Here is a 27,304-nt window from a genome sequence, read left to right on the forward strand (position 1 = left end):
GCTATTGTGTGTGGAACCCATTCCTTAGACACTTTAAAAGCCACTACCTGGTCAATAAAGATTCTTTAACCTCACATTAACTACCCTTTCCTAGAAAAATCCTCCTACACCCAAGTGCTTATCAAATAATAAACAGATGAATGATGGGAAGATAAAACAGGTTACCGGACTGATACTCACCTGACTATAGATACCAGTATCTTAATGATAGCACGTAATGTGATTCCAGAAGATGATCATTCCTTATTATTACCAAACATCAGAGTTCTTGTAAGTTAGTTCTGTTTCAGGAAATGAGAGGCAGGCAAGAGACATGAAAAAACAGCATAGACGATAACAGCACACATAAAAGTTGCACAACTGTGGGGTTTTTCCAACCACAGCAGCCTCAGCGTCAGTCTGTAACAAGATACTTTTTGAAAGAAGAACACACCCATATAAGACTGCTGCACTAAAAAGGCATTCTGGGATATGTATGACTGAGAGATGATTTCTTTTCACTTTGTTTCCAGTATATCCTTTTCAGGATTATCACATTAAAGCAACAGCACTAAGATCTAAAATTCTCTCTGAAGTAAGGCTTTAAAAAAAATACAAGCAAAAAACTGCATACAGCAAATAGTTACATCACAAGAATTGTTTTAAATGAGCACAAGCTGCATACCTAGCCAAATGTACCTAAAGCAATGAAACACTTCTGTACACCACAGGAAGTAATATATTTAACATCCATGGTATGGAATTTGTTTATTTATATTAATCTAAGTATATGTTTTATAATATTGTAGTATTTATTCAGATGGAGTCAAATCCTGCAAAGTTTACTCAGGCATAACATCCATTGATTTCAACAGGAATATTACAAAGGTATAGATTACAAGATTTGGCACACAGATATCATATTGTCACATACATAGTATGAGAGATGCAGGGTTGTCTAGTAGTTAAGGCTGGAATTTATTCCCTACTCTGCAACTCACTCACTGTGTGATCTTGTGAAAGTAACTTACAGTAACCAAGGTACAGAGAAGTATCTGTAATTAATACCTACTCATTTTTGTAATAAGCTTGGAAACCATTGGATGAAAGATGCTATAACTGAACTTTTATTATGCAAGTAAGTTTGCATCAGGACTCGAAATAAACATATTATTTTCGACTGAACATGGATTGCCAGCCAAGAAAGGATTTTTCTTCTCTAATAGTCAGTGAACTTTGATCAGACTCAGCATTTGCTTCTTAAAACATAAGAAAAATTATTTTTATTCTCTGTTGGCAAATAACTTAATTAAGCTGTAAGTATAAAACCAAACAACCCAACCAGCCAAACAAACCTAAATGTTTCCCTAACAAGCAGAATCGTTACAATATAAACACTCTGAAGGGTGGCGGGTCTTTCTGTATAGAAGAATTACAAAACAAATATGTTTTCCTTGATGTAATAACTTTACGATGGAGCATTTCTCTGTGTCCAAATCATTGCAGAGGTGACACTGGAGTGTCAAAGAACGGGCCAGTTCTGAATACTTTTGACAGCAGGGATTCAATACTGGGCATGTGGGCCAGTGACTAGGATACACTGTTAGGAGCGCAGTTGGAGGTGACCTGAGCACAAGAAGACTGGGCTTAGTCTTTGGCTCATAGATTGAACTCTAAAGGACAGCAATATGTTCTAGATCTTGTCTGGAACCTCAGTGAAGTGAAAGCACATTGGAGAAAACCTCACGTGAAGGTCTGAGCATGGTGTGATTGCTGAAAGTTGCACATAATTAAGGACACAAATATCTATTTGTAAGCTAAGAACTGAAGAGAGTTTCCCTTTTCTGTGTTAGATCATATTAGGGTAACATTTACAAATTTTACTTATCACATTAATTCATATGATTCTAATATGTACTGGTATAAATACATCTACTTTATGTTTTACACAAAGGGTAGGCAACCTATAGCATGTGTGCCGAAGGCGGCACGCGAGCTGATTTTCTGTGGCACTCACACTGCCTGGGTCCTGGCCACCGGTCCGGAGAGCTCTGCATTTTAATTTAATTTAATTTTAAATGAAGCTTCTTAAACATTTTTCAAACCTTATTTACTTTACATAACAATAGTTTAGTTATATACTATAGACTTATAGAAAGAGACCTTCTAAAAATGTTAAAATATGTTACTGGCACCAAAATCTTAAATTAGAGTGAATAAATGAAGACTCGGCACATCACTTCTGAAAGGTTGCCGACCCCTGTTTTACACAATCAGCTGGGAGTATTGCTTGCATAGTCCAATTTTGTCTGTCTTTGAGACAAGCTATTAAAGAAAGTGGTACAACTAAAAAATTCAGTGCCCTAAGCAGACAACCAAAGTAGTTGTCAGTTATGGTAAAACAACAAATTGAATGTAGAAATCCTTCTAACCTCACGAATTATGGACAAATCCAGTCCTTGAGGGAGAAGTTTGAGACAATCCTACAAATACATATAAAGAAAACTGGATAAGACTCTATACATATTTCAGGTTCTAAGCTCAAATCTAGTGGTTACCAGGGTTCCAGCAAAACTGCTTGCTAGTATTATGAATGAAGAGACACTAAGCACCTGTAAATGAAAATGCTTTAGAAAAATTGCCATTTGAAATTAATTTCTGCACACTCACTTCCAGTCCCAAAGTGGGTTGTTTCCCCCACTCACTGTAAAGTTTAGTACAATTTTGTTTGTCTGTTTTTGAATTATCCCAGGATTTGAAGATGTGATTTCCACATTTTTAAAGACTTGTTCAGTAATTCCTTTGTGACTGGAGATCAACATTAGTTTTGTTTTAAACTTGAAATGGATGTAGTCCAAAGTAGCTTGTGTGCTTTACTAAGTGATACTGATTGAAGACTAGATACTACAAAATGAACGTGGGAAGATTGAAAACTGTACAGAGAGCCTAATTCTGCCTTCATCATGCGCCCTACACTCAGACATATGCACATGTGTGTTTACAGATGCTCTCATTTTTTTAACTTCCACCCCCACAGGGCCTTAAAGTCAGAACAGTGTTTAATGCAACAGTAGACTGCGATTCTGAACCTACAGATGTCAAGGAATTCGGATATTTGTTGCAATAAATATTATTCAGTCATGCTGAACATGTGGTATTTACTATAAAATCAAAGCTACCACCATAATGAGTAATACAAAAGGCTTTACTTATGAAAGAGGATATGCAATGATTGTTGTGGAAATATAATTTTGGTTTTTACTGACTTTTATGGGTGTGATGGGTTCCCCCTGGGTGCCACCTGGAACTGGGGCGCCACTGAGCCCTCTGACCCACCAGCCTGGGCTCCCTCTCACACTGTGCTGCTGTGACAAGCTGCAGACCTGCTCCCGGGCTTATACTTCCACCAGCATTCACAAGCAGGGACACACCCAACCGTAGTTACCTGCAGGCTCTGACCAGCTACTGCATGAACCAACAGTAGAGAGGCTACAGCCAAAATAACCGGTTTCCCAGCCTAAGTCCCCAGAGCTGTACTGTCCTGCCCTGGTCTAAATCCCAACCAGTATGAATTTATTATCCAGTTTGTCTTCCCCTCAATGTGCGGAGGAAATTCAACAGCCCCTCTGAGCTAGGATTCCTGAGCACTTCACTGCAAACACACTCGTTTAGATTAAAACATAAAATAAATGTATTAACTACAAAATATAGATTTTAAGTGATTATAAGTGGTAGCAAACAGATCAAAGCAGATTACTTAGTAAGTAAACAAAAACGCAAACTAAGCTGATCATACTAGATAAACTGCTAATTCATATCCAGTCTCTCACCCTGAGAGATGGTACAAGCAGAAAACAGATTCTTGAGGGACAAGCTACACTTGCTTTACAGCTTGGAATCCCCAGGTCTTTCATACACAGGCTAGAAATCCCTTTAGCCTGGGTCCAGCACTTCCCTCAGTTCAGTCTTTGTTCCATAGGTGTTTCCAGGAATCTTCTTGTGTTGGGAGTGAAGACCAACAGATGATGTCATTCTCTGCCTTAGATAGCTTTAGCATACGGAGGGAAAAGGGTTCCCTCCGTATGCGAAACTCAGCTTATGGAAAAACACTGACATCCCAAGATGGATCATATGGCCTGGTTACATACCTTTGCATACCTTGCTGAGTCCATGGCAGCCATTACTTACAGACTGCAGCGTTCACAGGATGGCTCACCAGGTGATGGATAAGCTTCTCCTGAGGCCTACTGTTTTCCCTAATGGATTATTACCCTGAACAGGCCCTTCTTCACCCACTATCTAGACTGAAAGCATCATGCCTAGTGGGCATCACCCAGGTATAACTACATTTGAAATACAGATGCATAGCCAATATTCATAACGTCAGTGTGACGGTGCGCGGCCGGGGCTGGACCCTCCCTGGGGAGGAGGGGAGCCGCACTGCCTCACTATGCGTCGCCGGAGGGCCTCTGCCCTCGAGGTTGAGCGGTCAACAGTTCGGGCAGCTCGGACCCTGTAGGTAGGACCGAACACGGGCACAGTCAAAGGGGGCCCAGCTCTTGGTTTGGGCGGGGCACCAAACCCACAGGTACCCTAGCTCAGACCCTTGTGACTCAGGGGCTGAGCGACAACCACCGTGGATGGCCTCCTCAGGCCAGGGAAGGGGGAGTCTGCCACCCTTGAAGGGGTGGCAGGGGGAACGCAGGCCCTCCCACTCCACTGTGTTCCAGCCCGGGGCCCTATCAGCGGTTAACGCCGTTAACGGTCAGTGAGGAATCCTGACCGAAACACACTGACATGGGTTCCAGCATACTTGCAGTCTGACTGGGGTCAGCTGCCCCCGGGCTACTTCCTATTTCCCCCTCTGGTCCTACCTGATCGGGGCCATCAGTCCCTGGGAAGCTTAGTAGCATGGGCTCCTCCCAGCCAGGGCTGGGCGATAGATCCGGTAGTACCTCAGGAAAGTCCGGCCAGGCCTGGTCCGGGGGTTCCTCGGGGTAGTAGCAGGGACGGGGCAGCTCCGGCAGCTCCTCATCGTAGCAGGCGTGGGGCAGCTCTGGCAGCTCCTCAGCACAGCGGGGGAGTTCTGGCCAGTCAGGGCAACAGCCCTGGGCCTCCACAGCTCCCCAGTCAGGAGCACTCTCTAGCAGGTCCACTCCCGATGGCAGCAGGGCTCCCACTGAGGGCTGAAGGCCTGCTTTTATACTTTCGGGGTGCCTCCTGACCCTCTGAGGGGCGGGACTACTGCTCAGTGGCCCTGCCCCTTTTGCCATCTGACGGGGCTCGACCCTCTCTGGGGAGGAGGGGAGCCGCACTGCCTCGCTACAGTCAGATACAAATATGATACAAGCATACATATAGGATAATCATATTCAGCAGACCATAACTTTTCCAGTGACATCTTACATTACCCATCTTGCATAAAATGCATCATTATACTACAGTCATATCATAGTAATATCACTATGAAGAATAAGGGGTGCAGTGTCACAATGGGTTTATGATCTTAACCATAAAGTTTCATTAACAAAGATTCCTCCTTCTCCTCCTCCTCAGTGAACAGTCCTGTGGAGCAGTGTCCTGTCTCACATTGCATTGCTAAATGTACAGGTCTTTGGTTAATTTAGTTGGGTAGTTCATTTGAAGTAACCTGCCCAGTTTTCAATTTACTTCCGATTTTAAAATGTAAATGGATAGCTTATTAACAATGACATTTATTCTGCATACCACATTATAAGCAGATATTTTGTTTGTTTCCAAATAAAGTCTAGTGGTGAAGGGTGGTTAATAACTGGGGAAAAATACACTTGAGAACTAGTGAAGTGTCTTTCAGCGGCTTACATGCAAAAGGGTGTTCAAAAGCAATTAACTGATCATTTGACTCAGTCTGTTTTGCTATTAGAAATATAACTTTACAATTTTCTACAAGATGGATCAATTTTAATTACTATGATTATGTGGTCATTGCCATTGTGGGAATGTAGTCTCAGGCACTATACCTGCCCTGACTCCTCCCTGGCAGTTTCTGGGAGCTTTTCCACTCATTTTCGTTTTTATTAAAATGTTTCTCAGTCCGTTGCTGTGTGAAACGCCACAACCCCAGCAAAGAAAACTGACCGACTGTACGAGTGGACAAAACAAACGGCAGAATCAGCCACACACAAATGCTAAAGGCGCAAAGAAAACACAGCGACACAATAACAGGGAAATACATTGGTGTAATGCCTTTCAGAGCCGGCCATCAACAGGAGTTATTCACAGCGATCAGAGGGTCAGACCATAGCCTGTTTTAAAGTTGCTGCCTTCCCTCCCTTTAATTATCCGAATTGCTGACCGCTGGGCTGGGCACTTACATTATACTCGCCGAAGAGAAGCCGTCAGTCTGGGGGAGCTGTGTTGGTGGCTGCTACAAGTGAAGCGGGAAGCCCTGGCGCTGCGAACTACAAGTCCCATGGTGCAGCTGCTTCCCCCCCCCCCCCCCCGACAAGCAATGGGAGGAGAGTGCGGGGGAAACCTGTCCTGTGGCAGCTCTGCACTAAAAGACTCGAGTGCTTGCGCCGAGCAAGCTGCGGGCGCGGGCTCTTGTTTAGCTCCCCCGACACCGCGCTGCGCTTTGGGTCCCCCGGCAGAGGTGAGCGCCCCGAGCTGGCGGATGCCTATTGCCGCTAGCTCTTTCCCGGGGGCAGTTTGAGCAGGGTGGCTGGGAGCGGTGGGAATAGGGGGACAGACAGCGGCGGGGGCTGCGCCACAAGCAGAGTGTGTGTGTGTCTGGGGGCGGGGAGAATCAGTGGGGATGGGCTGGTTTGGGGGTGCAAAGGGGGCGTGCAATGACCTGCGCCCGTGGAAGGCAGCGGGAGTTGCCGCCGCTCCTTGGAGCGGGGCGGAGGGCAGCTGGTGACACGGCGCGGCAGGGGACTTCCCACTGGCAGCACATGGCGTAGCGCAGCTCTGCGCCTTCAGGACCCCGCTGCGCTGTGCAAGCCAGACGCGCAAGCGGCAAAGCCAGGCGGAGGCGCGTTTACATTTGGATGCGCTGTGAGCGGCAGCTCGTGGGCTAACGAAATGGGCGTCTTGGGGGCTGGTTTTGCAGCTGCAAGGAGAAGAATTTCCCACTAGCAGGTGGCAGCCAAGGGGCCGGGCCGAGAGCACTTTTTCCCTGCCATTGCCGCTGAGGGGCACTTTCTTGTTCACAGACAGATTGGCGTGGGACTGTGCATTGACCTGCTGCCCTCATCCCGTTAGTACAGCTTCCTTTTTGCTCCGGTGAAGCGATACCTCCTCCCGCAAAAGATCCGTGCCAACCGATCTGCGGTGGGATGGAGCTTGGAGGGGCGGCTCTTCTGCGATTTAAGGGCGTGTGCCTGTTGCTGTTGGAGGCAGTGGAAGTTTTGCTGTTGTCTTCAATAGGACAGGATCAAGCTCTTAACTGTCAGGACCCTGGATGTCTGTACTGGATCTAGCTGCACTGTCAACTCTCAGTAAATTTACTCTTATTAAAAAACCCTACAAAGGAAAAAACATAGCAAGATATGTTGGGGAAGATGTTTACTTTACTCTAGTTAATTCCCAGGCATTACGGGAAATTCTGTTCTTGGACCTGGTGACAGGTGTTCAACTCACCACTGCAGCAACCCCTGCTGGCCATCCTGGGAATTAGTTCCGGGTTGCCAGTGTGCCCTTCTCAGGTGGTGTCTCACCCATCCTCACTCCTGTCTCTGCATCTAGGAACTGCATCGCTCCCTGGGCCCTGTAATCCTTTTCTGGACACAGGCCTCCAGCTGTGCCCCACTCAGTTCTTTCCTCCCTTCCAGGGGGCCACCAGTCCTCAGTCCAGCCACTTGCCTTACTGGCAGACTGCACTCCAGGTTTTAGCTGCTCCTCTCAGTAGCAAACTTCACTTCATACAGTGGCTATGCCCCTCACTGGCAAATGGAGACAAAAGGAGGAAGAGAGAAGATTTATTATGGCCTCTATTAGGAATTTATATCTTGTAAGGGGTGGGGTGGGAGGGGGATGGTAGACCTGATGGTTTAACTAGTTTGTTCCCTTTCTAAGTTTTGTGAGATTTAATGGAGTCAGAATTGTTTTCAAAACAGTTGTATCATTATTATTTTCACCTCTTGATGCTTGTTTTATTTGTCAATAGAAAAAGTTTGACTACCAGAGAAAATTTTGTTCTTAGAAATTTTCTTTTGTGGGGTGGGTGTATGGGCAGCATAACCCTTCAATAAAAGACTCACAAATTCCCATGCCTGGTGATGTTAACAGTCAGTGCCCTAAGAAAGTTGTGTGGATTTTTTGCTGATGGATTTGTGCGGAGTGTAAGGGGATATGAGACAAGTATGCACACTCCAAATGTGAAAATGACACCAAGGGTTCAACACTGTAGTCCTGTGTATGTAAAACTCTTGCTAAAGGCTGGGATTGTTTTGCCTCCATCAGAACTTGGCCCCAACTGGGCAAGAGTTTACATGCATATTTCCATGCAAAATTCAAAATCCATATCTTTTTAAAAAATACTCTATCGTGGCACCATGGAAAAGATTTTGCTCCCCTTGCAGCCCTGTCTAATCTACATGCAACATTTTGAACAAACACACAGGCCTGCATTGGCATGTCACAGTCACATCTGCAAATTCTTCTGAATACGCTCCTACACTCGAAAGACAGTAAGTATTACTGATGCACCTCCAACTGAGTTAGGAGCAGACTGATGCAATGTAGAGTTTTCCACTTGTAAGTTACAGATTCAAATCTGTTTCAAAGTCAGGCACGACTGAAAGTTGCTTTTCATAAGCACCAAAATCATCTTAGAAAGAATTATAATTGCATATTGCAGTTTTATAATTTTACCCAAAATCATCTATATTGTTTTCAAGATGGGCTGGGGGAAAGCATAATTATTTACAGGAGTTATAAACAGCCTAGTAATCAGAATTAACTTGAAATTAATTTTTCTTAACATTTAGGCTTTGCTTACAATGGCTAGGACAGCCATATCAGCACGACTCTAGCAAGTAATGTTTAAGTAGAGTTCACTAATGTGATTTCCCTGGCCAGATTTATCCAGCACTGAAATGGGAGATGTTTTGTGCCTGAGCTGTTGCTTTGTAAGAAAAAGCATTGTGCCTTGTTCTGAATATCAATTAAGGAAGGAAAATAAGGAAAATCTCTCCAGAGGTCTTGAGATATAAATATGGTATCCTCCAAATACTGGCATCACAGAAAGGTGTCATAGTACCAGTAATCCGTTCTTTGTGTATTTAGAGATTAAAGTTGTGCAATCTTATGCTTTGAAAGGTAATCATAGGTCAGAATCCATATCACAATGATGCTTCACGTAGCAATAAAATGCAATAGACTGAACTGTAAACTGCTTTTAGTAATGACGACTCAAATGCAATGAATAACACTGATTATGCACCTCATAGTGAAATGTACGTATCAGTTAAGTGATGAACTTATTTGGATGGAGGAGGAAATACCATTTCACACAATGCTCAATTAACTTGTGGTACTTTTTGCCACAAAATATGTGGCCAAGAGTTAAATATGATATTTATGTGGACAAGAACATCCAGAATTACAGTAGCACATTAAAAACTAGAACAAGGAGTTTTGAAAGGGATATACCCTACCCCGTATTTCCAGGCATGAGCCACCTACTCATTAATAGGGTTTAGAAAGAAACTTTCTCTCTGGACAGACTTCCATAACTGCAGTTTTTCTTGCATCTTCCTCTAATGAAACTAGTGTTGGCCACTGTTAGAGACAGGATACTGGGCTAGATGAACCACAAGTCTGATTCAGTATGGCAAATCCTCTTTCCCATTTTTGTTGGAGAAAGCAGGGGGATTTTCACGCCCACTTTAAATTCATTTTTGATATTTGTAACGTATTACATACAGCAGCTATTCCTTAATGAGATTTCAAAAGGTAAGGTTTGTGTCAGTGAGTAGTTCTGAAAATGCTGATGTTCTTCTGAGCTCCTACTTGACTGTTCTACCATGGATAAATACTGAAGTAGTCATTAGGCCAGAGAGAGGGAGAAAGGGAACCCATCTGGGAAGTGCAAGACTGAGGGACCTGTCCAATTACACTTTCATTATTTAGCTGGTGTGCCACTGTTTCAAAACAGGAGACCAAGGAAACCCTACAGCACAATGTCCCACAGCATAGTGATTAGAGAGCTCTGAGACCTCTGTTCAAATCCTCTCCCCACCCTCTGGAAAAGGGAATTGAACCTGAGTTTCCCACATCTCAGGCAAACTGTACTTGTACTTGTCGCATTTCATATTGTCAAAGGAATATAATCAATAGTGATATTAACAAATACTATGTAATAGTTCCAATATGGGTCTTTGAGGTCTACAAAACAAGTGTTTAGGCTTCCAATTGTGTATCACCAAAATGTTTCTTCAAAGGTGAACTCATTTAGTAAGATACTTATAATAGGGGCAGAACTAGTTAATATATTTGCATAGTTTCATGCAAAGATCTCAAAAAAAATTAAAAATATTAAGGAAGTTTCTTAACAGCCTGTACTTATGGTTGTATGCTGTGTTGTAGACATGTCCATCCCAGGATGTTAGCGAGACAAGGTGGGTGAGGTAATATCTTTTATCGGACCAACTTCTGTTTGTGAGAGAGACAAACTTTTGCTCTTACACAGAACTTGGTCCGATAAAAGATATTACCTCACCCACCTTGTCTCTGTACTTATCCTCATTTTACAGATGGGAGACCAAAGCACATAGAGGCTTTGGACCTGTCCAGAGCCACAAGTCAATGGCAAAACTGGAAATAGAACTATTGTGATTAAGCTGTAGTTCTTCACTCCCAATCCTATGCTCAAGATGCTAGACTATGTTTACTACCCATGGTTCTCTATAAAACAAGTACACATTAATTAATCAGTAGTATGTAAAGTTCTTTAAATGATGCCAGTTTCAAGTGGATTTTTTTGGTATTGCAATAATTCCATGTTTCTTTCTTTCATTCTTGTAGTCTGAGAAGGATCATCATCATGAGCTCCATGGAAGAAGTGGAAACTGAAGAGACAGTAACTTGTCTCCATATAACTTTGTACCATCCTTGCCAAGAAGAAAAGCAGGTGTTTCGCAGCTTAAAATTCCACAAGCGAGAACGGTGCAGGGTAGATGACATGGCAAAGTTTGGCCGAGATTCTAACATCTGCCATTATAATTTAATGGATACCCATGTTTCCCGGGTTCAGTTTACCCTGCAGTTTTTCAGACAACTCAACAGCTCAGAACTTGGTTTTGAGATAAAGAACATGAGCAAAAAGACCAAGCTAATTGTGGACAATGTGGAACTGGACTATCTAAACAAAATTGACCTGCCATGGAAATGCATCATTCGCTTTGGAGACTACCAACTCTTAATGCAAAGACAAGATGGGGAATCACTGGATTATTTTGAGACTTGCTTTGAGTTGGCCCAAGCTTCACTTTTGCAAGAGAGACACCTGCCTTTACTGCAGCCCATACCCGAGTGTGGCATTTCTCCTTCTTTGGTCTATTCCCAGGGAGTAAGACCAGTAGAAATGGATGAAAATGATTTGTGATAGAAGGGAGAAGGTTGCTTTCAACAGTGTGTAATACCTAATTCAGTATAACTTCAGGGGACCAAATCTTATCTCCTCAGTACACTGCATTTATGTTGCTTTCCATAGTTGCCACTGCTGTGTTATGTATTCTTCCTCTTGCACACTGTTTAAACATATCAGAACTTACTCATTTACAAATGTCATTAGACCTGCATCATCTTTATTTAGTGTCCATCCTGTCTCCTCCCCTCCACTGTCTTATCACCTTCTATGTTTGTCTGTGGTAACCCCCAATCAGAGCACTGCTTTACCTTGTTATATCCAAATTCATGTTATATCAGCTGGTGTTATATCAAGGTATATACAATTTTCAAAACCAAATGTTTATGACTTAATAAGTCCCTCTACTAAATTACAATGCCCTTGTGTGTCACACAGAGACTTTTAAAAAAACTGAAACAAAGCTGTTAGGTGTCTCTTTATCTTCAGCTTAGTGTTGAGTGATACTCCCTACCCACCCAATCCAGTGTAATCTTAAAAGCATCTCTGAGCTTTTCTTGTAACATAGCAATGCTAACTATGATTTCCAGCATCCTCTCTACCTAAATCCTTTTAGCTGGTTCATTTAATCCCCTTTAAAATTTAGGAATGTATTTCAACGTTATCCATAATTGAATAAAAATGGAATCAAGATGGTGGTCGAGGCTCAGTTCTAACAAAAATGGAGCCGTCTGACCCTCTCCACCTTAGCAGACAACCATATTTGATGGGAAATCCTGGAGGAGCCATGTTAGATACTGAGGTCCAAATGAGATGGAAGTATAGAGTTTGGCCCCAAGTTTCAAACATGGCTCAATTTCTAGCATAGACATTGCATGCTCTGTGGTTGCATTGTGTAGGCAAAAGAGGTTTGAAATCAACATGTACCTGCTTAGAAATCACAGCTAGAAACTCTTTGCCACAATGATCTATAGTGCCAATTTGTAATTGTTTAAGCATTTCCTTTGCTGTTTCCCCAAACATTCTTTTACCTGAAATTTCCATCTGAAGTGAGAGCATGCACTCTTAGATAAACCCACTCCTCATTTTATTCAGTGCTCAACTATCTGGGCCCTATTCAACATTATCCTGCAGTCCCATTGTGCCAGCTAAGCTGGTGTAGAAGGCGAACAGGATAGGCATGAAAGCCACCCAATGCAGGGAACTTCTGTATGCCCTCCAGAGGATCTCCAGGCACAGAGGATATGCTGAGGATACAGAGGGAGGGGACTGGGATGTGGCTGGGGGAGACCTGTGCTTTGGCAGTTCTGTGCTCCTAAGGAGACCCAGAGTTTGTGACAGCAGGGGAGCAACTTGAGGCAGCCCTCAGGGCCAGAACTGAATTGAAGTAAGTAGAGCCAGAGCCCTGAAGTTTGTGGGATAAGCAGCTGTTGCACAGGGGATTACACACTCTGCGTGAATTAAAATTTAAAAATGCATATCTATGTGGCTAATGTTGTTGTAGGTCTCCAGATGGAATTATTGCAGGTACTCTATTTCTCTGATAGCATGATCTTGAAACAATGCTCATCACCAAGTGTAAATCAGTTCTTTTGATGCTGAACAATTGGCAATAAAGCTTGAGATCTCAGAATAATATGCCCTCATATAGCTGTGCTTACAAGCTATAAACCACACATGAGGACAAAATAAGGCGAGCAAACATTTTTAATAAAATCTCAACTGGACATTCACATTGTTTTATTTACACTCACATCTTTGAAGATAACAGCATTTTTATTATAGCACATTCTGCTCACTTTAGGATTAGAAGAAATATTTAACCTCAAACAATTTACCAATTAAATAGCTCCATTTTCACAAAATATAAATAAAAAAAGTTTTAATGTTAGGGTTGAAAATGGATCTCAGTCTGAATACAGATTGCACTTCAGTATCAAAGTTAATAATGCAATATAACAAATTTGTATATTAATCCTGGCCACTTGTGGTTTATTTATAAAGCCAGGATTTTGCACCATGTTTGACAGAGATAATTAAATATATACATACATATGTATGAGAGAGAGAGACAGACAGACATCGACTCACCCTGTGTTACCGGGGCTGGCCCTTTCAGGAGAGTCAGAGACCAGCCTACCCAGGACAAGCTCCTGAAAGGGAGAACAAGCCAACTCAAAGCCACCTGGAGGTAATGAAATCCGTATGCACCTAGCTGACAACTGATTAGCTAATGACCCTGCCAAAGGGTCACCAGTCATCAGCTGAGATGGTTTCTAGAGCCAGGAAGTTCACCAGAGCAACAAGTCCAGGAAGGGGTTCCTGGAGACAGGAAGCCCCCTGAGGAGACCTTACCAGAGACAGGAGCCTAGAAGGTGCACTCTTAGCCTGGCCATTCCCTGTATCTGTCAGAAACTACATGCAGCTACAGAGAAGAGCTACGGGTGACAGATCTGAGTCTGGGGAAAGAATTCTTACCAGATAGTGGCAAGAAGCCTAGACAGAGAGAGCTGCTGGAGTGGACTGGTGAACTCAGGTGGGATGGATAAATTAAGATTGACTGTCTCCCAGCTAAGACACTGGAGTGAAGTTTTGGATGCATGCTCATTTAGGCTCTGGTCAATAAACTAGACCCCTCAGAGGGATGCTATTCCCTAAATAACGCCTCTTAACTTACCGATATCCCACTTGGGGAAAGTGAGGCAGGGAGCATTGACAGGACAGCTGGCCAAATAGCAGCACTATAGGGCAGGTAGACCCTGTCTGAAAGAGCTTATCCTGTATGGCCCCAGTCCTACAGTTGGATCTGCTACCATGATCCTTTAGGCCCATGCAAAGATCCACTAACTCTGATTGGGGGTTACCACAGACAAACATAGAAGGTGATAAGACAGTGGAGGGGAGGAGACAGGATGGACACTAAATAAAGATGATGCAGGTCTAATGACATTTGTAAATGAGTAAGTTCTGATATGTTTAAACAGTGTGCAAGAGGAAGAATACATAACACAGCAGTGAAAACTATGGAAAGCAACATAAATGCAGTGTACTGAGGAGATAAGATTTGGTCCCCTGAAGTTATACTGAATTAGGTATTGCACACTGTTGAAAGCAACCTTCTCCCTTCTATCACAAATCATTTTCATCCATTTCTACTGGTCTTACTCCCTGGGAATAGACCAAAGAAGGAGAAATGCCACACTCGGGTATGGGCTGCAGTAAAGGCAGGTGTCTCTCTTGCAAAAGTGAAGCTTGGGCCAACTCAAAGCAAGTCTCAAAATAATCCAGTGATTCCCCATCTTGTCTTTGCATTAAGAGTTGGTAGTCTCCAAAGCGAATGATGCATTTCCATGGCAGGTCAATTTTGTTTAGATAGTCCAGTTCCACATTGTCCACAATTAGCTTGGTCTTTTTGCTCATGTTCTTTATCTCAAAACCAAGTTCTGAGCTGTTGAGTTGTCTGAAAAACTGCAGGGTAAACTGAACCCGGGAAACACGGGTATCCATTAAATTATAATGGCAGATGTTAGAATCTCGGCCAAACTTTGCCATGTCATCTACCCTGCACCGTTCTCGCTTGTGGAATTTTAAGCTGCGAAACACCTGCTTTTCTTCTTGGCAAGGATGGTACAAAGTTATATGGAGACAAGTTACTGTCTCTTCAGTTTCCACTTCTTCCATGGAGCTCATGATGATGATCCTTCTCAGACTACAAGAATGAAAGAAAGAAACATGGAATTATTGCAATACCAAAAAAATCCACTTGAAACTGGCATCATTTAAAGAACTTTACATACTACTGATTAATTAATGTGTACTTGTTTTATAGAGAACCATGGGTAGTAAACATAGTCTAGCATCTTGAGCATAGGATTGGGAGTGAAGAACTACAGCTTAATCACAATAGTTCTATTTCCAGTTTTGCCATTGACTTGTGGCTCTGGACAGGTCCAAAGCCTCTATGTGCTTTGGTCTCCCATCTGTAAAATGAGGATAAGTACAGAGACAAGGTGGGTGAGGTAATATCTTTTATCGGACCAAGTTCTGTGTAAGAGCAAAAGTTTGTCTCTCTCACAAACAGAAGTTGGTCCGATAAAAGATATTACCTCACCCACCTTGTCTCGCTAACATCCTGGGATGGACATGTCTACAACACAGCATACAACCATAAGTACAGGCTGTTAAGAAACTTCCTTAATATTTTTAATTTTTTTTGAGATCTTTGCATGAAACTATGCAAATATATTAACTAGTTCTGCCCCTATTATAAGTATCTTACTAAATGAGTTCACCTTTGAAGAAACATTTTGGTGATACACAATTGGAAGCCTAAACACTTGTTTTGTAGACCTCAAAGACCCATATTGGAACTATTACATAGTATTTGTTAATATCACTATTGATTATATTCCTTTGACAATATGAAATGCGACAAGTACAAGTACAGTTTGCCTGAGATGTGGGAAACTCAGGTTCAATTCCCTTTTCCAGAGGGTGGGGAGAGGATTTGAACAGAGGTCTCAGAGCTCTCTAATCACTATGCTGTGGGACATTGTGCTGTAGGGTTTCCTTGGTCTCCTGTTTTGAAACAGTGGCACACCAGCTAAATAATGAAAGTGTAATTGGACAGGTCCCTCAGTCTTGCACTTCCCAGATGGGTTCCCTTTCTCCCTCTCTCTGGCCTAATGACTACTTCAGTATTTATCCATGGTAGAACAGTCAAGTAGGAGCTCAGAAGAACATCAGCATTTTCAGAACTACTCACTGACACAAACCTTACCTTTTGAAATCTCATTAAGGAATAGCTGCTGTATGTAATACGTTACAAATATCAAAAATGAATTTAAAGTGGGCGTGAAAATCCCCCTGCTTTCTCCAACAAAATGGGAAAGAGGATTTGCCATACTGAATCAGACTTGTGGTTCATCTAGCCCAGTATCCTGTCTCTAACAGTGGCCAACACTAGTTTCATTAGAGGAAGATGCAAGAAAAACTGCAGTTATGGAAGTCTGTCCAGAGAGAAAGTTTCTTTCTAAACCCTATTAATGAGTAGGTGGCTCATGCCTGGAAATACGGGGTAGGGTGTATCCCTTTCAAAACTCCTTGTTCTAGTTTTTAATGTGCTACTGTAATTCTGGATGTTCTTGTCCACATAAATATCATATTTAACTCTTGGCCACATATTTTGTGGCAAAAAGTACCACAAGTTAATTGAGCATTGTGTGAAATGGTATTTCCTCCTCCATCCAAATAAGTTCATCACTTAACTGATACGTACATTTCACTATGAGGTGCATAATCAGTGTTATTCATTGCATTTGAGTCGTCATTACTAAAAGCAGTTTACAGTTCAGTCTATTGCATTTTATTGCTACGTGAAGCATCATTGTGATATGGATTCTGACCTATGATTACCTTTCAAAGCATAAGATTGCACAACTTTAATCTCTAAATACACAAAGAACGGATTACTGGTACTATGACACCTTTCTGTGATGCCAGTATTTGGAGGATACCATATTTATATCTCAAGACCTCTGGAGAGATTTTCCTTATTTTCCTTCCTTAATTGATATTCAGAACAAGGCACAATGCTTTTTCTTACAAAGCAACAGCTCAGGCACAAAACATCTCCCATTTCAGTGCTGGATAAATCTGGCCAGGGAAATCACATTAGTGAACTCTACTTAAACATTACTTGCTAGAGTCGTGCTGATATGGCTGTCCTAGCCATTGTAAGCAAAGCCTAAATGTTAAGAAAAATTAATTTCAAGTTAATTCTGATTACTAGGCTGTTTATAACTCCTGTAAATAATTATGCTTTCCCCCAGCCCATCTTGAAAACAATATAGATGATTTTGGGTAAAATTATAAAACTGCAATATGCAATTATAATTCTTTCTAAGATGATTTTGGTGCTTATGAAAAGCAACTTTCAGTCGTGCCTGACTTTGAAACAGATTTGAATCTGTAACTTACAAGTGGAAAACTCTACATTGCATCAGTCTGCTCCTAACTCAGTTGGAGGTGCATCAGTAATACTTACTGTCTTTCGAGTGTAGGAGCGTATTCAGAAGAATTTGCAGATGTGACTGTGACATGCCAATGCAGGCCTGTGTGTTTTGTTCAAAATGTTGCATGTAGATTAGACAGGGCTGCAAGGGGAGCAAAATCTTTTCCATGGTGCCACGATAGAGTATTTTTTTTAAAAGATATGGATTTTGAATTTTGCATGGAAATATGCATGTAAACTCTTGCCCAGTTGGGGCCAAGTTCTGATGGAGGCAAAACAATCCCAGCCTTTAGCAAGAGTTTTACATACACAGGACTACAGTGTTGAACCCTTGGTGTCATTTTCACATTTGGAGTGTGCATACTTGTCTCATATCCCCTTACACTCCGCACAAATCCATCAGCAAAAAATCCACACAACTTTCTTAGGGCACTGACTGTTAACATCACCAGGCATGGGAATTTGTGAGTCTTTTATTGAAGGGTTAGGCTGCCCATACACCCACCCCACAAAAGAAAATTTCTAAGAACAAAATTTTCTCTGGTAGTCAAACTTTTTCTATTGACAAATAAAACAAGCATCAAGAGGTGAAAATAATAATGATACAACTGTTTTGAAAACAATTCTGACTCCATTAAATCTCACAAAACTTAGAAAGGGAACAAACTAGTTAAACCATCAGGTCTACCATCCCCCTCCCACCCCACCCCTTACAAGATATAAATTCCTAATAGAGGCCATAATAAATCTTCTCTCTTCCTCCTTTTGTCTCCATTTGCCAGTGAGGGGCATAGCCACTGTATGAAGTGAAGTTTGCTACTGAGAGGAGCAGCTAAAACCTGGAGTGCAGTCTGCCAGTAAGGCAAGTGGCTGGACTGAGGACTGGTGGCCCCCTGGAAGGGAGGAAAGAACTGAGTGGGGCACAGCTGGAGGCCTGTGTCCAGAAAAGGATTACAGGGCCCAGGGAGCGATGCAGTTCCTAGATGCAGAGACAGGAGTGAGGATGGGTGAGACACCACCTGAGAAGGGCACACTGGCAACCCGGAACTAATTCCCAGGATGGCCAGCAGGGGTTGCTGCAGTGGTGAGTTGAACACCTGTCACCAGGTCCAAGAACAGAATTTCCCGTAATGCCTGGGAATTAACTAGAGTAAAGTAAACATCTTCCCCAACATATCTTGCTATGTTTTTTCCTTGTAGGGTTTTTAATAAGAGTAAATTTACTGAGAGTTGACAGTGCAGCTAGATCCAGTACAGACATCCAGGGTCCTGACAGTTAAGAGCTTGATCCTGTCCTATTGAAGACAACAGCAAAACTTCCACTGCCTCCAACAGCAACAGGCACACGCCCTTAAATCGCAGAAGAGCCGCCCCTCCAAGCTCCATCCCACCGCAGATCGGTTGGCACGGATCTTTTGCGGGAGGAGGTATCGCTTCACCGGAGCAAAAAGGAAGCTGTACTAACGGGATGAGGGCAGCAGGTCAATGCACAGTCCCACGCCAATCTGTCTGTGAACAAGAAAGAGCCCCTCAGCGGCAATGGCAGGGAAAAAGTGCTCTCGGCCCGGCCCCTTGGCTGCCACCTGCTAGTGGGAAATTCTTCTCCTTGCAGCTGCAAAACCAGCCCCCAAGACGCCCATTTCGTTAGCCCACGAGCTGCCGCTCACAGCGCATCCAAATGTAAACGCGCCTCCGCCTGGCTTTGCCGCTTGCGCGTCTGGCTTGCACAGCGCAGCGGGGTCCTGAAGGCGCAGAGCTGCGCTACGCCATGTGCTGCCAGTGGGAAGTCCCCTGCCGCGCCGTGTCACCAGCTGCCCTCCGCCCCGCTCCAAGGAGCGGCGGCAACTCCCGCTGCCTTCCACGGGCGCAGGTCATTGCACGCCCCCTTTGCACCCCCAAACCAGCCCATCCCCACTGATTCTCCCCGCCCCCAGACACACACACACTCTGCTTGTGGCGCAGCCCCCGCCGCTGTCTGTCCCCCTATTCCCACCGCTCCCAGCCACCCTGCTCAAACTGCCCCCGGGAAAGAGCTAGCGGCAATAGGCATCCGCCAGCTCGGGGCGCTCACCTCTGCCGGGGGACCCAAAGCGCAGCGCGGTGTCGGGGGAGCTAAACAAGAGCCCGCGCCCGCAGCTTGCTCGGCGCAAGCACTCGAGTCTTTTAGTGCAGAGCTGCCACAGGACAGGTTTCCCCCGCACTCTCCTCCCATTGCTTGTCGGGGGGGGGGGGGGAAGCAGCTGCACCATGGGACTTGTAGTTCGCAGCGCCAGGGCTTCCCGCTTCACTTGTAGCAGCCACCAACACAGCTCCCCCAGACTGACGGCTTCTCTTCGGCGAGTATAATGTAAGTGCCCAGCCCAGCGGTCAGCAATTCGGATAATTAAAGGGAGGGAAGGCAGCAACTTTAAAACAGGCTATGGTCTGACCCTCTGATCGCTGTGAATAACTCCTGTTGATGGCCGGCTCTGAAAGGCATTACACCAATGTATTTCCCTGTTATTGTGTCGCTGTGTTTTCTTTGCGCCTTTAGCATTTGTGTGTGGCTGATTCTGCCGTTTGTTTTGTCCACTCGTACAGTCGGTCAGTTTTCTTTGCTGGGGTTGTGGCGTTTCACACAGCAACGGACTGAGAAACATTTTAATAAAAACGAAAATGAGTGGAAAAGCTCCCAGAAACTGCCAGGGAGGAGTCAGGGCAGGTATAGTGCCTGAGACTACATTCCCACAATGGCAATGACCACATAATCATAGTAATTAAAATTGATCCATCTTGTAGAAAATTGTAAAGTTATATTTCTAATAGCAAAACAGACTGAGTCAAATGATCAGTTAATTGCTTTTGAACACCCTTTTGCATGTAAGCCGCTGAAAGACACTTCACTAGTTCTCAAGTGTATTTTTCCCCAGTTATTAACCACCCTTCACCACTAGACTTTATTTGGAAACAAACAAAATATCTGCTTATAATGTGGTATGCAGAATAAATGTCATTGTTAATAAGCTATCCATTTACATTTTAAAATCGGAAGTAAATTGAAAACTGGGCAGGTTACTTCAAATGAACTACCCAACTAAATTAACCAAAGACCTGTACATTTAGCAATGCAATGTGAGACAGGACACTGCTCCACAGGACTGTTCACTGAGGAGGAGGAGAAGGAGGAATCTTTGTTAATGAAACTTTATGGTTAAGATCATAAACCCATTGTGACACTGCACCCCTTATTCTTCATAGTGATATTACTATGATATGACTGTAGTATAATGATGCATTTTATGCAAGATGGGTAATGTAAGATGTCACTGGAAAAGTTATGGTCTGCTGAATATGATTATCCTATATGTATGCTTGTATCATATTTGTATCTGACTGTAGCGAGGCAGTGCGGCTCCCCTCCTCCCCAGAGAGGGTCGAGCCCCGTCAGATGGCAAAAGGGGCAGGGCCACTGAGCAGTAGTCCCGCCCCTCAGAGGGTCAGGAGGCACCCCGAAAGTATAAAAGCAGGCCTTCAGCCCTCAGTGGGAGCCCTGCTGCCATCGGGAGTGGACCTGCTAGAGAGTGCTCCTGACTGGGGAGCTGTGGAGGCCCAGGGCTGTTGCCCTGACTGGCCAGAACTCCCCCGCTGTGCTGAGGAGCTGCCAGAGCTGCCCCACGCCTGCTACGATGAGGAGCTGCCGGAGCTGCCCCGTCCCTGCTACTACCCCGAGGAACCCCCGGACCAGGCCTGGCCGGACTTTCCTGAGGTACTACCGGATCTATCGCCCAGCCCTGGCTGGGAGGAGCCCATGCTACTAAGCTTCCCAGGGACTGATGGCCCCGATCAGGTAGGACCAGAGGGGGAAATAGGAAGTAGCCCGGGGGCAGCTGACCCCAGTCAGACTGCAAGTATGCTGGAACCCATGTCAGTGTGTTTCGGTCAGGATTCCTCACTGACCGTTAACGGCGTTAACCGCTGATAGGGCCCCGGGCTGGAACACAGTGGAGTGGGAGGGCCTGCGTTCCCTCTGCTGCCCCTTCAAGGGTGGCAGACTCCCCCTTCCCTGGCCTGAGGAGGCCATCCACGGTGGTTGTCGCTCAGCCCCTGAGTCACAAGGGTCTGAGCTAGGGTACCTGTGGGTTTGGTGCCCTGCCCAAACCAAGAGCTGGGCCCCCTTTGACTGTGCCCGTGTTCGGTCCTACCTACAGGGTCCGAGCTGCCCGAACTGTTGACCGCTCAACCTCGAGGGCAGAGGCCCTCCGGCGACGCATAGTGAGGCAGTGCGGCTCCCCTCCTCCCCAGGGAGGGTCCAGCCCCGGCCGCGCACCGTCACACTGACGTTATGAATATTGGCTATGCATCTGTATTTCAAATGTAGTTATACCTGGGTGATGCCCACTAGGCATGATGCTTTCAGTCTAGATAGTGGGTGAAGAAGGGCCTGTTCAGGGTAATAATCCATTAGGGAAAACAGTAGGCCTCAGGAGAAGCTTATCCATCACCTGGTGAGCCATCCTGTGAACGCTGCAGTCTGTAAGTAATGGCTGCCATGGACTCAGCAAGGTATGCAAAGGTATGTAACCAGGCCATATGATCCATCTTGGGATGTCAGTGTTTTTCCATAAGCTGAGTTTCGCATACGGAGGGAACCCTTTTCCCTCCGTATGCTAAAGCTATCTAAGGCAGAGAATGACATCATCTGTTGGTCTTCACTCCCAACACAAGAAGATTCCTGGAAACACCTATGGAACAAAGACTGAACTGAGGGAAGTGCTGGACCCAGGCTAAAGGGATTTCTAGCCTGTGTATGAAAGACCTGGGGATTCCAAGCTGTAAAGCAAGTGTAGCTTGTCCCTCAAGAATCTGTTTTCTGCTTGTACCATCTCTCAGGGTGAGAGACTGGATATGAATTAGCAGTTTATCTAGTATGATCAGCTTAGTTTGCGTTTTTGTTTACTTACTAAGTAATCTGCTTTGATCTGTTTGCTACCACTTATAATCACTTAAAATCTATATTTTGTAGTTAATACATTTATTTTATGTTTTAATCTAAACGAGTGTGTTTGCAGTGAAGTGCTCAGGAATCCTAGCTCAGAGGGGCTGTTGAATTTCCTCCGCACATTGAGGGGAAGACAAACTGGATAATAAATTCATACTGGTTGGGATTTAGACCAGGGCAGGACAGTACAGCTCTGGGGACTTAGGCTGGGAAACCGGTTATTTTGGCTGTAGCCTCTCTACTGTTGGTTCATGCAGTAGCTGGTCAGAGCCTGCAGGTAACTACGGTTGGGTGTGTCCCTGCTTGTGAATGCTGGTGGAAGTATAAGCCCGGGAGCAGGTCTGCAGCTTGTCACAGCAGCACAGTGTGAGAGGGAGCCCAGGCTGGTGGGTCAGAGGGCTCAGTGGCGCCCCAGTTCCAGGTGGCACCCAGGGGGAACCCATCACACCCATAAAGTCAGTAAAAACCAAAATTATATTTCCACAACAATCATTGCATATCCTCTTTCATAAGTAAAGCCTTTTGTATTACTCATTATGGTGGTAGCTTTGATTTTATAGTAAATACCATATGTTCAGCATGACTGAATAATATTTATTGCAACAAATATCCGAATTCCTTGACATCTGTAGGTTCAGAATCGCAGTCTACTGTTGCATTAAACACTGTTCTGACTTTAAGGCCCTGTGGGGGTGGAAGTTAAAAAAATGAGAGCATCTGTAAACACACATGTGCATATGTCTGAGTGTAGGGCGCATGATGAAGGCAGAATTAGGCTCTCTGTACAGTTTTCAATCTTCCCACGTTCATTTTGTAGTATCTAGTCTTCAATCAGTATCACTTAGTAAAGCACACAAGCTACTTTGGACTACATCCATTTCAAGTTTAAAACAAAACTAATGTTGATCTCCAGTCACAAAGGAATTACTGAACAAGTCTTTAAAAATGTGGAAATCACATCTTCAAATCCTGGGATAATTCAAAAACAGACAAACAAAATTGTACTAAACTTTACAGTGAGTGGGGGAAACAACCCACTTTGGGACTGGAAGTGAGTGTGCAGAAATTAATTTCAAATGGCAATTTTTCTAAAGCATTTTCATTTACAGGTGCTTAGTGTCTCTTCATTCATAATACTAGCAAGCAGTTTTGCTGGAACCCTGGTAACCACTAGATTTGAGCTTAGAACCTGAAATATGTATAGAGTCTTATCCAGTTTTCTTTATATGTATTTGTAGGATTGTCTCAAACTTCTCCCTCAAGGACTGGATTTGTCCATAATTCGTGAGGTTAGAAGGATTTCTACATTCAATTTGTTGTTTACCATAACTGACAACTACTTTGGTTGTCTGCTTAGGGCACTGAATTTTTTAGTTGTACCACTTTCTTTAATAGCTTGTCTCAAAGACAGACAAAATTGGACTATGCAAGCAATACTCCCAGCTGATTGTGTAAAACAGGGGTCGGCAACCTTTCAGAAGTGATGTGCCGAGTCTTCATTTATTCACTCTAATTTAAGATTTTGGTGCCAGTAACATATTTTAACATTTTTAGAAGGTCTCTTTCTATAAGTCTATAGTATATAACTAAACTATTGTTATGTAAAGTAAATAAGGTTTGAAAAATGTTTAAGAAGCTTCATTTAAAATTAAATTAAATTAAAATGCAGAGCTCTCCGGACCGGTGGCCAGGACCCAGGCAGTGTGAGTGCCACAGAAAATCAGCTCGCGTGCCGCCTTCGGCACACATGCTATAGGTTGCCTACCCTTTGTGTAAAACATAAAGTAGATGTATTTATACCAGTACATATTAGAATCATATGAATTAATGTGATAAGTAAAATTTGTAAATGTTACCCTAATATGATCTAACACAGAAAAGGGAAACTCTCTTCAGTTCTTAGCTTACAAATAGATATTTGTGTCCTTAATTATGTGCAACTTTCAGCAATCACACCATGCTCAGACCTTCACGTGAGGTTTTCTCCAATGTGCTTTCACTTCACTGAGGTTCCAGACAAGATCTAGAACATATTGCTGTCCTTTAGAGTTCAATCTATGAGCCAAAGACTAAGCCCAGTCTTCTTGTGCTCAGGTCACCTCCAACTGCGCTCCTAACAGTGTATCCTAGTCACTGGCCCACATGCCCAGTATTGAATCCCTGCTGTCAAAAGTATTCAGAACTGGCCCGTTCTTTGACACTCCAGTGTCACCTCTGCAATGATTTGGACACAGAGAAATGCTCCATCGTAAAGTTATTACATCAAGGAAAACATATTTGTTTTGTAATTCTTCTATACAGAAAGACCCGCCACCCTTCAGAGTGTTTATATTGTAACGATTCTGCTTGTTAGGGAAACATTTAGGTTTGTTTGGCTGGTTGGGTTGTTTGGTTTTATACTTACAGCTTAATTAAGTTATTTGCCAACAGAGAATAAAAATAATTTTTCTTATGTTTTAAGAAGCAAATGCTGAGTCTGATCAAAGTTCACTGACTATTAGAGAAGAAAAATCCTTTCTTGGCTGGCAATCCATGTTCAGTCGAAAATAATATGTTTATTTCGAGTCCTGATGCAAACTTACTTGCATAATAAAAGTTCAGTTATAGCATCTTTCATCCAATGGTTTCCAAGCTTATTACAAAAATGAGTAGGTATTAATTACAGATACTTCTCTGTACCTTGGTTACTGTAAGTTACTTTCACAAGATCACACAGTGAGTGAGTTGCAGAGTAGGGAATAAATTCCAGCCTTAACTACTAGACAACCCTGCATCTCTCATACTATGTATGTGACAATATGATATCTGTGTGCCAAATCTTGTAATCTATACCTTTGTAATATTCCTGTTGAAATCAATGGATGTTATGCCTGAGTAAACTTTGCAGGATTTGACTCCATCTGAATAAATACTACAATATTATAAAACATATACTTAGATTAATATAAATAAACAAATTCCATACCATGGATGTTAAATATATTACTTCCTGTGGTGTACAGAAGTGTTTCATTGCTTTAGGTACATTTGGCTAGGTATGCAGCTTGTGCTCATTTAAAACAATTCTTGTGATGTAACTATTTGCTGTATGCAGTTTTTTGCTTGTATTTTTTTTTAAAGCCTTACTTCAGAGAGAATTTTAGATCTTAGTGCTGTTGCTTTTAATGTGATAATCCTGAAAAGGATATACTGGAAACAAAGTGAAAAGAAATCATCTCTCAGTCATACATATCCCAGAATGCCTTTTTAGTGCAGCAGTCTTATATGGGTGTGTTCTTCTTTCAAAAAGTATCTTGTTACAGACTGACGCTGAGGCTGCTGTGGTTGGAAAAACCCCACAGTTGTGCAACTTTTATGTGTGCTGTTATCGTCTATGCTGTTTTTTCATGTCTCTTGCCTGCCTCTCATTTCCTGAAACAGAACTAACTTACAAGAACTCTGATGTTTGGTAATAATAAGGAATGATCATCTTCTGGAATCACATTACGTGCTATCATTAAGATACTGGTATCTATAGTCAGGTGAGTATCAGTCCGGTAACCTGTTTTATCTTCCCATCATTCATCTGTTTATTATTTGATAAGCACTTGGGTGTAGGAGGATTTTTCTAGGAAAGGGTAGTTAATGTGAGGTTAAAGAATCTTTATTGACCAGGTAGTGGCTTTTAAAGTGTCTAAGGAATGGGTTCCACACACAATAGCAACTGGGTCTAATTCTCCTCTCCTCCACACCAATTTTACACTGGTGGAACTCTATTGCCTCCAGTGAAGTTACTCCTGATTTACACTGTAAGTGAGAGGAGAGTCAGGCCCAGAGTTCATGCTTTTAGGATAGTGTCAATAATATAACGAAGAGTCCTGTGACACCTTATAGACTAACGGATGTATTGGAGTATAAGTTTTCATGGGTGAATACCCACTTCGTCAGATGTGAATATTCAGTGCGTCTGAGGAAGTGGGCATTCACTCACGAAAGCTCATGCTCCAATACGTCTGTTAGTCTAGAAGGTGCCACAGGACTCTTTTTTTGTCGCTTTTTATAGATCCAGGCTAACACGGCTACCCCTCTGATACTTGCAATAATACAGTTGTTTGGATTGTTAGAGTGCATTTCTTTCGCATATTAACTTTGCTGTTGGATCGCTGTAGCTTCCGACTTTCCTTAGCTGAAAAGTGGGACTGCAAATAAATGCTGAATGGCAAAATTTTGGATAGCTAGACACTGTAGCCCAGTGGGTACTGGACTGGGAGTCAGATGATCTGACCAGCATGGCGACTGACCAGCTGTGTGACCTTGGACAAGTCACTTCACCTTCTGTGCTTCTGTTTCCCCACACTCCTGTCTGCCTTGTCTATGTAGACTAAGGTGTTGGGACAGGGACTGTTTCTTAATATGTATTTGAACGGGGCCTCACGTTGTAGGGCCCTGATCTTAGTTGGGGCCATAAGGTGCTACTGATACAAAATATCCTAAAAGTAGGAACTCTGAAGGGAAGCACACACTCAAGATTTGTATGGATGAAAACAGGAGCACGTTAGATCAGAAAAGTAATTTTGAGTAATGGACCAAACACAGTGTTTATTTGATTCAGACTGGGTATTGCAGAATGAAAGATATAAATTAATGATATCTTCTGTTAATTATCCTTGAACTGTCTTATTAAAATAGTGGGACCTCACATAGGTTTTCTGTGATCCTTGCCAGTAATCTTCTGGGTTCAAAGAGAACACATGACTGAACCAATGCATAATTTGTAATGAAAGGA

At 43.3% G+C, this 27,304-nt stretch overlaps 3 protein-coding genes across 5 annotated transcripts in view; 2 read left to right on the plus strand and 1 right to left on the minus strand.

The window, feature by feature from the left end:
* The first annotated feature begins 6,163 nt into the window (after positions 1-6,163).
* LOC115652552 (TRAF-interacting protein with FHA domain-containing protein A-like) lies at positions 6,164-13,063 on the plus strand. The gene is made up of 2 exons (XM_030564717.1): positions 6,164-6,610; positions 10,987-13,063. Exon 2 carries the CDS (start codon positions 11,006-11,008, stop codon positions 11,564-11,566), a length of 561 nt encoding a protein of 186 aa, XP_030420577.1. The 5' UTR covers positions 6,164-6,610; positions 10,987-11,005; the 3' UTR covers positions 11,567-13,063.
* Positions 13,064-13,237: 174 nt separating this feature from the next.
* On the minus strand, positions 13,238-19,806 carry LOC115652551 (TRAF-interacting protein with FHA domain-containing protein A-like). 3 transcript variants are annotated; one of them, XM_030564716.1, is made up of 3 exons: positions 19,633-19,783; positions 17,595-17,703; positions 13,238-15,257 (listed from the first exon to the last, which is right to left on the minus strand). In XM_030564716.1, exon 3 carries the CDS (start codon positions 15,236-15,238, stop codon positions 14,678-14,680), a length of 561 nt encoding a protein of 186 aa, XP_030420576.1. In that variant the 5' UTR covers positions 15,239-15,257; positions 17,595-17,703; positions 19,633-19,783; the 3' UTR covers positions 13,238-14,677. The 3 variants fall into 3 exon arrangements, 2 of the variants coding, with proteins under 2 accessions (XP_030420576.1, XP_030420575.1); XM_030564715.1 differs by lacking the exon at positions 17,595-17,703; XR_004000679.1 differs by lacking the exons at positions 13,238-15,257; positions 17,595-17,703 and adding an exon at positions 18,772-19,070 and having other exon boundaries at positions 19,633-19,806.
* A 2-nt stretch (positions 19,807-19,808) lies between these two features.
* The window catches only part of ALPK1 (alpha kinase 1), an 84,961-nt gene continuing 77,465 nt past the window's right edge, over positions 19,809-27,304 (plus strand). Inside the window, exon 1 of the mRNA XM_030564711.1 lies at positions 19,809-19,908. The gene's annotated coding sequence lies outside the window, so the exon portion shown is untranslated. The remainder of the gene's footprint in view (positions 19,909-27,304) is intronic.

The sequence above is a fragment of the Gopherus evgoodei genome, chromosome 5, assembly GCF_007399415.2.
Source record: "Gopherus evgoodei ecotype Sinaloan lineage chromosome 5, rGopEvg1_v1.p, whole genome shotgun sequence".
Classification (NCBI taxonomy): domain Eukaryota; kingdom Metazoa; phylum Chordata; order Testudines; family Testudinidae; genus Gopherus; species Gopherus evgoodei.